Below are 9,565 nucleotides of genomic sequence, written 5' to 3'. Positions count from 1 at the left end.
AAAAAAAAAAAAACCAAACATACCTGGGATATATCTCTCCTCCAGCTCGACAAGGCTCAAGTCAGGTTCATAACGCTTCGTGCGTTGGGCCATGTAGTCAGCCAGCAAGCGGCTGTCCATGCGGCCTATGGCAACGTTCATGCCCTTCTCTTCGTCCAAGTCACCCTCGTCGATGTTCTTGGGCGTCTTGTTCTTTCTCCGCCTAGCCCTCTTGCTCTGCTTGGAATCGTCGTCTCTCTTCCGCTTGCCGCCCGCGGCCGCCGGCGAGGGCGAGGGCGACAGGGGCTCCATGAGCGGGACGCCAACTCCTCCGTCTTCCGAGTCCGACATGATGTGAGCTGCGAGCGTGTATGTGTGAAGTGCGAGAGGCGGAAAGAAGGCAGAAAGTCCGGCGCCAAAAGTTACTTTGCGCCTTATCGATAAGCATTACTCGATGGCTCGACGCGCTCTGACGCGGGCAGCGTTCCCAAACAGCAACAACATCAGCCATGGCCGAACCCCCAGCAAAGCGCCTGCGCGCCACCCCTCGCAAGAACGACGCCGACGAAGCACAGGAAAATGACACGACTCCGTACACTGGCGTGCGCCACCCCCACTCCCGCACCCGCACCCGCACCACCGGCTGACCTCTTTTTCTCGCGCAGCTCCGCCAACTCGCCAGCAACCTCCGCGATACCACCAACACGCCCCAAGGCCCGCCAAGCGCCTACCGCACCGCCAACCGCACCCCCGGCACCGCGTCGCGCACGCCGCGGACCGGCATCCGCCAGCGCCAGTTCCCTGCCAGGGTCGGCCCGCCCACCACGCCGCATGCGATCCGGGCCCTGCAGGCGCGGCGCGACGCCGATCGCGCGAGCGGCAGCAAGAGGCGGCGGAGCGGGCTCCAGGCCCGCGAGACGCCGCGCGACTTTCTGAGGGCGCTGAGTCGGAGTAAGCCGTCGTGCCACCACCACCGTCTAGCTCCAATTGTCGCTAACAACGCGTCTGCTTCGTTGTAGAGCTTGCACCGACGTCCGAAGTCATTCGACCCACTCCCGTGCCTTCGAATAAGCCTACCCCGCGGGCTCGCCCCTCCCTCAGCGATGACTTTGACGAGGGCCCCGATCCGGGCCCCAGGCCGCGCCTGTCGATGCCGATAAGCAAGGACGAAATCGACGATGACAGCTTCCACGAGGCGCCGCCGCGGATGTCGCTCGCGCTCGAAGACATCGACATGGACGGGGGGAACACGACGATGCACTCGGTCGAGGGCATGCGGCGCGCCGTGAGCGAAGACCCGACCCTGCGCTCGCGGCTATCACTAGGGCGCATGCGGCTGAGCGAGCGCTTCGGCGGCATGGAGGAGCTGGGCGAGGAGGCCGACGAGGGCGACATGCTGAGCTATGCTGACGACGATGACGGCGGCCCGCTCATCTTCGACGACCCGGATAACCCGCTCGAGGAGGAGATCACGACGCGCTTCGGCGACGACACCACGCAGGAGCTGCGCGCCATGTTGGCTGCGCGCCGGCGATCGCGCATGAGCGACCTGGGGCTGGCGACTCGCTCGGATGACTTGGACGAGGAACCCACGTTTAGATTCGTCATGTCCCAGGCCGAGCGCGATCCCTCGGCCATGCCGCCCGGGTTCGGCGACGACATCGACGATGAAGGAGCAGCAGTGGGGGAAGAAGGGGAAGAGGAGGAGGAGGAAGAAGGCGCGCCCCAGGACGAAACCGTACGCACGCGATTTTCACTCAACGAGATCGACGCCGAAGCCGGCGCAGAAGTGGAAGCAGAAGAGTACGAAGACGTCGAGCCACAAGAAGACGAAGAGGCCGAGCCCTCGCCCGACGCAGACCTAGGCACCGACGCCGAAAAAGAAGAAGAAGAAGAAGAAGACGCAACAATAACACGGCGCCTGCGCGGTTCCCCCACCCCCGCCGACGCAGACGCAGACACGACCACGGCTCCAGGCCAGCAGCAAAAGCGCAAGCGCGCGCTGCCCAAGCTCTCCCGCTTCGGCACGCCCTACCCGGCACTCCCCGCCAGCACGGTCAAGCGCGTGGCGACGACGTTTGCGCGCCTGCACGGCGGCGGCGGCGGCAAGCTCAGCCGCGAGACGCTGGACGCGGTGGCGCTGGCGTCGGAGTGGTTCTTTGAGCAGGTGGGCGAGGACCTGGGCGCTTATGCGGGGCATGCGGGGCGCAGGACGATTGAGGAGGCGGACGTGGTTGCGTTGATGAATAGGTATGTGTATCTTTTGTTCATGTTCGTTCTTGCTTTGCGTGTTTTTTTTTTTTTTTTTTTTTTTGCTATGGTACTACTACTACTGTTACACGGCGCTTGTGTATACAAGCGCTTGGGGAGGGAGTTCTTCTTTCTTCTGCTGTTTTTGTTGTTGTCACGCGCATTCATTGCCCTGACGCGCAGCTTCTCCCTTTTTCTGTTTATATACTAACGACAGCCACCATATAGACAACGCCAGATCTCGGCCTCAACCACACCCTTTTCGCTCGCGCAAAAATACCTTCCTCGCGAGCTGCTGCAGGAAGTGCGCATGCCGCGCGCGGCGCCCAAGGCCAGGAAGAAGCGGCGCCGTGGGAAGATGGAGACGATTGAGGAGGGGGAGGTGGAGGAGGTGGAGGAGGAGGAAGCGGGCGGCGATGCGTAGACGGAGTAGAGGGCGGGCGGATGGGCTGGTGCTAGAGCATCCTACCACGCCCTGCTGTGGCGCACGCGGCGCGCCGTGCTGGACGAGGGCTTCTTGATGACCATCCAGAGCATGACGGACGTGGCGAGCGAGAGGGCGTACCTAGCCAGGGGGTGAGGGACTCGTAAGAGTGAGGAAGAGGAGATGTCACTTACCACGTGAAGATGTACTGCGTGTGGTTGTTGCGGAGGTTGACTTCGGCGGCGCGGCCGATGGGGATGCCCTTTTCGGCGCGGGACATGGACTCAATGAGGTCGGGCTCTGCGCGGCAATGTACACAATTAGCAAGGCCCTGTACCCGCAACCCGCGCGCCGCCGCGGTAACCAAAACAAAGCAAAAGCGGGAGAGAAGCAGCAGCAACAACAGCAAACATACTCATCGTCTCCTCGATCCACACGGCCTGCGTCCCCGACACGCGCGCCATCTGCTCGACATCCGGGAAATGGAACAAGCCAATCTCGGGCCTATTCTCGGGGGTGAACATATTGCGCTTCCAAGGCTCGCGCAGCAATCCCTTCACCACAACCTCGCCGCGGGGCAGCGCCTCGGGCGCCCTATCCTGCTGCCGGCGCAAGTGTTTGGGGATCCAGCCGCGATTGACCAGGATGGCAGCGCCGGGGCCCAGGTCCGCGCGCTCCAGCGGCGTGATGACGAGGAAGCCGTCGTCGCCGTCCAGCAGGCGCGGGCCGACGAGCATTTCTTTGGCGTGGTTGAGGCGGCCGGTGGCGTAGACGGGCCGGTAGTCGAAGTCTTTTATGGCAGAGGGGTCGATGCGTGGGGGGAGTGGGAGCGGGGGCTGCACGAGCCGGTCTTCGAAGCGCGCGATTAGGTCGGATTTCCAGCCGAGGCGCTGCACTTGCCAGGTTCCGAGCGCGAAGGCGGTGAGCGGGATGAGTGCTGGTGGGGGGCGTTAGTGTTGGTGTTGTAAAAGAGAGGGAGAATGTGTGTTTGCGCGTGGGGTGCGGGGAAGATGGGAATGGATGTATGAACGAATGGATGGATGGATGAGTGAGTGCGTGTATAGCTGTAACGCACCGAGGATAATAAGACCGGGCCCATGGCGCCGCCCCGTCTTCACCAGCTGCGGCGGCTGGTCAATGATGGAGGAGAAGTTGGGGTCGTCGGCCGGGTTGGTGTGCTGGAAGCGGCGCGGCGGCGACGGCGGCGTGCGGAGCAGGCATTGCGGGCAGCGCCAGGCGGCGGCGCGGCGGGGCGAGCGCGCGGGAGAGAATGACGAGGAGGAGGAGAAGGTGCCGCCGGAGGAGCTGCGCAATTGGCGGAGGAGGCTCATGGTTGCCGTAGGTGGAGCGTGTAGGTGGACGGAATGGCTGCGGCGGAACCCATGGAGCTCCATCGTCGGACGCGGATGTTCCAGGCCGGTAGGGCTGACTCGGGCCCTGGCGTCATGCGCGCTGTCAGTGCCGATCCCCGTCGTCTCTCGTCCCCATCCATTCGCGCCCATCACTGCATAGATCCACCCATCGCCATGGCCGCCGCCCGCGAAACCCTCCTCGACTCGCTCGACGCCCTGCTGGGCCAGTACCTCGTCCTGCTCGACCAGTACACGACGGCGCGCGAGCAGCTGTCCACCGCCCTCGCTTCCGTGCGTCCATCGTTATCGTCTTGTGGTGGGCGCGACCCTGATGCGTGTGTGTATAGGGCTTTATTTCGCTCGCGCAGGCCAACTTCAACAGTCCGAATCGCGTGCGCTACGGCCAGGATCTGTACGATGAGCGCATGCAGGCGCTGCGGGCCGTGTGCGTCGCGTCTACCCATTCTCTTGCTTGCCTGTCCGCGCTGACTTGTTCGTTGTGCCTTGTCCAGGAGCATTGACGAGACGGGCCCCGCGCTCACGCGGGCCATTGGCCTTGTCAAAACGACGGGGGAGCCGCCGTCACCGTCGTCCGACCCTGCAGACGAAGCACCGCCCAACCCCAATGACCCCGCCGAAATCACCGCCTCGGACAAAGACAACACCCCGCAGCACGCTGCAGAAGGAGAAACACATCCCACCCCCCGCGACCCCATCCGCATGTTCGGTATCCTCGTCCCCCCAGCCCTGCGCACCTCGCAAGCACACTTCGTCCGCGCCGTCGAGGGCCCGGTGCCGCGGCTCGCGAACCTGGCCGCCGAGCTGCGCGCGCTGGAGATTGAGATTGGGCGCGCGAGGAAGGCGGTGCGGAAGTGTGGTGGTGGGGGAGGGGAGGCTTGAGGTGCGAGAGTTGGGAGTCGAAAGAGAGGTATGGTTGTGTGTGTGCATGGTGTAGAGTGTTTTGCCACGTCGATATGAATGGATGGATAGGTAGGCACGCTGAAATTACTTCCTAAACCGCAAGCCCTCAACCCCACCTAATACCCACCAATACTATTATCGGTATACAGCCTCGTAGCCGCCGGCCTCTCAGCACCCAGCCCCGCCTCCCCCGCCTCCACCGCCCTCGCCTCCTGCATAATCCACACGCCGGAACTGGTGCCAATCCTCTCCGCGCCCGCAGCCAGCATGGTCCTCGCATCGCCCAACCCCCTCACGCCCCCCGACGCCTTGACAAACATCCTCCGCCCCGTCCCCGCGCCCACCCCCGCCCCAACGCCCAGCCCCAACCCAGCGGCACCAGACACGGCCAGCGCGTCGACCGCCGCGGCCATGAGCCGCACGTCGGCGACGCTGGCGCCGCGCCCGCAGAACCCCGTGCTCGTCTTGACGCAGTCGAGGCGCGCGGCCGCGGCCAGGCAGGTCCCGGCTATGATGTCCAGGGGGCTGAGCTGCGAGGTTTCGAGGATGAGCTTGAGTGTTGTGGGTGCCGGCAGGGCGGTGCGCAGCGCGGCCAGCTCTTTGTAGATGGGCTCGTAGGTGTGCGCGATGAGTTGCGGGTGGTTGATTACGATGTCTAGCTCTGTGGCGCCGAGGCGGACCGCTTCTTGCGCTTCGCTGTTTGTGGGGGGGAGGGGTGTAAGTTCCAGTTTGTGTGGTTTGGGGTTGTTGAGCGGGGGTTGGGGTATGGGTAAGGGTAAGAGTGTGGGGGGAGGACGTACACAAGCTTGATGTTCGTGTCGTAGGTGCCTTCGTGGAAGCCGACGACGCAGGCGACGCCCACGCCCGAGCCCTTGAGGTTCGAGATGGCGCGGGCGACGTGCTGGAGGCGCACGCACACGGTCTACAAGGCCCGGATGGTCAGTTAGCAAGTGTGCCTGCACGCATGTCCAGCCGTCCATCCATCCATCCATCTACCCGCCTTCCATGCAAGTCAGACACGCACGCACACACGCAGTACGCACACGTCCAGACCTGGCGGCCGGGCCCAAAACAAAACAACAGACAAAAAAAGGAAAACAAAACGAATAAAGTGCCACGCATGCTGCTGCTGCTGCCCCTGTCTGCTGTCACTGCTACTGTCACGGCCCCCTGCTGCGGAACGCCCAGCACGTTGCCCGTAAATGACGAGGCTGCATTTCGCACACCGCAACTACCGCCGCGATCGCCCGCCCCCGAGCCTGTGCCGCCCAAGGGCGCCACCGATCGTCTGGGTCGTCGGCGGCGTGCGGCGTGCCGCCCTGACAGATCCCAGGGAATCCAGAACCCCACGCGAGAGCGGCGGCGGCAGCGGCAGCGGCGCAAGCGGCGCCAAAAAGCAAGACCCCTTTCCCCCTTCTTCTTTTTACGCGTGGTCCCTGTCTTGTCTTGCTGCTGGAGACTGGCTGGCTGTTCTCTGACCGCCGAACGCCTCAAACCGCGACAACAGCAGCAGAAGTGACAGCGACAGCAGCGGCCGCAGCGCCCCCGGGCCACAAAAGCAAACGCCGCGGGCGAACGTCACTGACAAAAAAAGGAAAAGTGGAAAAAAAGACAGCGAGCGATCGATGACCTTGTGGAGCCAAGCAAAGGGACGGCGCAAGCAGACAAAGAATCAACAAAAAAAAGCAAAAACAAAAAAAGAAAAATATATATCCCGGAGATTGATTTCCACGCGCCCGGCTACGACCGCCGAAGAGAAACGACGCCCCGGCACTCTCCCTCCCAAAGGCGAGGCTCGACAGCAAAAAATAAAATAAAATAAAATAAAATAAAAAAATAAAAATAAATAAAAATAAAAATGAAAATAAAAAAGCGACCGGAAAAATAAAAAAGAACAACGCCCAACCACGCGCGCAGAAAACAAAAATATCGGGACCATAACCCGCAAGCTCACAGCACACAATAAGCACTCACCGCAAAGCGCTCCCGCCTCGCCTCGTCGCAGAGCCCGTCTATCTGCGGCAGCGTCGCTTCCAGCTTCAGCAGCGTGTGGTCGATCGTCTTCGCCAGCGCGGCCATGTCCAGCGGCGCGTCCACGCCTACATCTGCGCCGTTGCTGCCGTTGCTGCCGTTATGTTGCTGCTGCTTCGTCTCAGCGCCCGCGATGGCGCGCTGCGTTTGCAGGGTTAGCGCTTCCCATTCCGCGTTCGTGTAGCGCGATGTCGATGTCGCCATGGCGGGTGGGTTGGTTGGTTGGGTGGTTGTGCGCGCGCGTGCGTGCGGGGGTCGGCCGGAGGAGTGCGTGTGTTGGGCGAGTTGTTGCTCTGGGTAAGTACGGGCAGTAGAGTGGGAGAGCGCGGGCAGGGTAGAGTTGAGCAGAGTCGAGTAGAGAGGACCAGCCACTTGCGTGCGCGCGCTATGGCGGGATTGGGGAAGGTGAGGAGGTGCGGGGACGACGGAGGACGATTGTACCGACGGCGACGGTGAACGGCAGCCGCCTACGTGCTCCTACCTACCTATGATCGGGTTGGTGAGGGCGACGTGGGCGTGGGCATGGGACGTGGACGGATCTCCCACCATGCTGGATTGATCGGCGAGCATCATCAAGGAAGGGCAGGTGGGCCCTTTTTTTCCGTCGTGGGGGTGCGCTGCTGTGGGGAGTGGGCGAGAGCGCGGAGATAGCATTGCTGGAGACGGCGACCGCCGCCGCCCGCCCGCCCGCCGGGAAAACGCGTCTTCTCCATCTTGCACGACCATGGTAAGTAGACAGACAACAGAAAAACTAGGGCTGGCAATCTGTGGTTTTACATTTCGAAAGACCGCGAGCATGTTTCAGGTATCCTCGACGCTACACACGGGTCCTCGCCCTCAGACAGTGCTGAAAGCTCATGCGAATGCCATCTCCCCTCCCACATGCGTATACACAAGAGGCAGAAAGAAGCAGGTGGAAAGAGAAGAAAAACAAGGAGAGCTTCAACATTGCCAACCAGAGCAACAGCACAACAAAGAAAAAGCGTCATCATATCGCTGGATATCCGGAACTCCCGATTTTAGTATTTTCGGCTGGGCAGTCGACTACCAGGTGAAGGATTCCCTCTTCTATCCTGCAAGGTGATTCCGAGATGTAGTGCACGCCATTTTGAAAGCCATGAATTTCGTTTCCCACAGCACCGCCGCGCTCCAGCCGAACCCTGTCGTCCTCGGTTCTGTCGAGGCGATCCGTTTACTTCCTGCGGAAAGAGCAGCCCTCGGTCAGGCGGGCCTTGCCACCCGTGGGCTGGCACAGGACTTGCGAGCAGCCCTGGCAAACGACGACGGTCTGGGCGTGCGAGAAGACGGTGGTGATGGTGAAGCAGCCGGGGCACTTGACGTCCATGAAGAAGGAGCGGGGGCCGGGGACAAGCGTCTGCGTTTCGTGTCAGCGCTACCGTGCACTTCACCTACGGATGCAAACAGAATTTGCGAACCTTCAGCTTGTGCTTGCGGGCCTCAGCCGCGGGGGAGGGGTTGAGAAGGTCAACGGCGAGAACCTGGTGGCGGCAAAAAATTGTCAGCATGGCGCTCTGTTGTCCCATTGTCGTCGTGTCACGACATCCTGGCCGCATCCATCATCATCATCGTCGTTGTCGTCAATGTGTGTGTCGGTCGCGATGTTTGTATTTCGTTTTTATTTTTTCCAACAAAATCATCGCGAAGTGTCGTGTGCGGGTCGCGCATGTCGTGTGCTTGGTTGGGATGATGAATGATGGGGCGGGCGAATTTGCCACGCCCCCCTCGTGGGCCAGGACGCGTGGTGAGGGAGGGTTCTCACCATCTTGATGTCTTGTCGAGTATCCTAGGAGGGCTGTTCCTTGAGTCGTCGGTAATGGAAGCAGCGGGTGCAGGAGAGTCGAGATGGAGTTCCGGAGGAAACCAAAGTCAAGGCGGCAGTCGTGCGTTAAAACCCAGAGCGAGCGTGGGCGAATCGACACGGCGCTAAGCTCGATTCAGCAACGTTGGCGAGCCGCGCTTGCGCTCGGGGCAAGAGAGCATCATCGCAGAACAACAACGCTCCTTCTCTCGTCTTCGACTGGTGGCAAACTGCTCTTTGAACAATTCCTAAGCGTTCTCGACTCCTGCTGAGCCTCGTCCTTGAGAATTTCCTGCTTCCTCACCGTTGCCACCGTTGATGGCCACTCCCTTTGTCCCGCCGCTAGCATTTCCACTTTGGGCACCTTATTGTCCCGACTGAGTGCACACGTGTGAAGAGCCATTGTTAGGCAGATATTATTATTCCCGCTCGCCACTACCGCAAGACATCCCGAAGCAAGCATGCCATCTGTCTTATGCATCCATCCTATCTGTCCAGCTCAATGCCCTTCACCGTCGCGAGTGTTGGCATGTTGGTGAGGTATGCACGCGTCTTTCCATCTCACGTGTTCTCCGTCCGTCATCACTTTAATCCCATCATCTTGTCCCGCGCCATGTCATCTCGTGAAACTAGCAAGCACGCAAGTCAACCGCGATGGTGGTTCCTGACTGGCTCACTGTGGATGCTGGAGATACATTCTACAGTCTGGGAGCATTTCTCGTTTCTGTCAGACATTGACCACCCAACAACATTATGTTTTCCCTTTCCAGCTCTGGCAAAGCAGCGATG

The 9,565-nt window shown here is 61.2% G+C and overlaps 6 protein-coding genes across 6 annotated transcripts in view; 2 read left to right on the top strand and 4 right to left on the bottom strand.

Moving 5' to 3' along the window:
- K452DRAFT_219405 (uncharacterized protein) overlaps positions 1-291 on the bottom strand; it is a gene marked incomplete at both ends in the record, with an annotated part of 1,098 nt that extends 807 nt beyond the window's left edge. The window contains one exon of the mRNA XM_033536411.1: positions 24-291. Within this exon, the coding sequence (XP_033401944.1) occupies positions 24-291 (268 nt within the window). The remainder of the gene's footprint in view (positions 1-23) is intronic.
- Positions 292-488: 197 nt separating this feature from the next.
- On the top strand, positions 489-2,653 carry K452DRAFT_324237 (uncharacterized protein; the record flags this gene model as incomplete). The annotated part of the gene is made up of 4 exons (XM_033544691.1): positions 489-581; positions 645-930; positions 1,020-2,229; positions 2,458-2,653. The coding sequence occupies 4 exons, from the start codon at positions 489-491 to the stop codon at positions 2,651-2,653; spliced, it is 1,785 nt and encodes a 594-aa protein (XP_033401943.1).
- Positions 2,654-2,694: 41 nt separating this feature from the next.
- Positions 2,695-3,984, bottom strand: K452DRAFT_294816 (uncharacterized protein; the record flags this gene model as incomplete). The annotated part of the gene is made up of 4 exons (XM_033541748.1): positions 2,695-2,794; positions 2,848-2,953; positions 3,069-3,590; positions 3,729-3,984. The coding sequence occupies 4 exons, from the start codon at positions 3,982-3,984 to the stop codon at positions 2,695-2,697; spliced, it is 984 nt and encodes a 327-aa protein (XP_033401942.1).
- A 195-nt stretch (positions 3,985-4,179) lies between these two features.
- K452DRAFT_294815 (uncharacterized protein) lies at positions 4,180-4,905 on the top strand (the record flags this gene model as incomplete). Its single annotated transcript, XM_033541747.1, has 3 exons — positions 4,180-4,296; positions 4,353-4,450; positions 4,518-4,905. The coding sequence occupies 3 exons, from the start codon at positions 4,180-4,182 to the stop codon at positions 4,903-4,905; spliced, it is 603 nt and encodes a 200-aa protein (XP_033401941.1).
- Positions 4,906-5,042: 137 nt separating this feature from the next.
- Positions 5,043-7,161, bottom strand: K452DRAFT_324236 (uncharacterized protein; the record flags this gene model as incomplete). Its single annotated transcript, XM_033544690.1, has 4 exons — positions 5,043-5,247; positions 5,296-5,622; positions 5,727-5,848; positions 6,901-7,161. The coding sequence occupies 4 exons, from the start codon at positions 7,159-7,161 to the stop codon at positions 5,043-5,045; spliced, it is 915 nt and encodes a 304-aa protein (XP_033401940.1).
- Positions 7,162-8,149: 988 nt separating this feature from the next.
- Positions 8,150-8,483, bottom strand: K452DRAFT_220040 (uncharacterized protein; the record flags this gene model as incomplete). The annotated part of the gene is made up of 2 exons (XM_033536446.1): positions 8,150-8,332; positions 8,394-8,483. The coding sequence occupies 2 exons, from the start codon at positions 8,481-8,483 to the stop codon at positions 8,150-8,152; spliced, it is 273 nt and encodes a 90-aa protein (XP_033401939.1).
- Positions 8,484-9,565: the final 1,082 nt, after the last annotated feature.

This window comes from Aplosporella prunicola, assembly GCF_010093885.1.
Source record: "Aplosporella prunicola CBS 121167 unplaced genomic scaffold K452scaffold_3, whole genome shotgun sequence".
NCBI classification, from domain to species: domain Eukaryota; kingdom Fungi; phylum Ascomycota; class Dothideomycetes; order Botryosphaeriales; family Aplosporellaceae; genus Aplosporella; species Aplosporella prunicola.
This window is presented reverse-complemented; position numbering and strand designations above follow the sequence as displayed.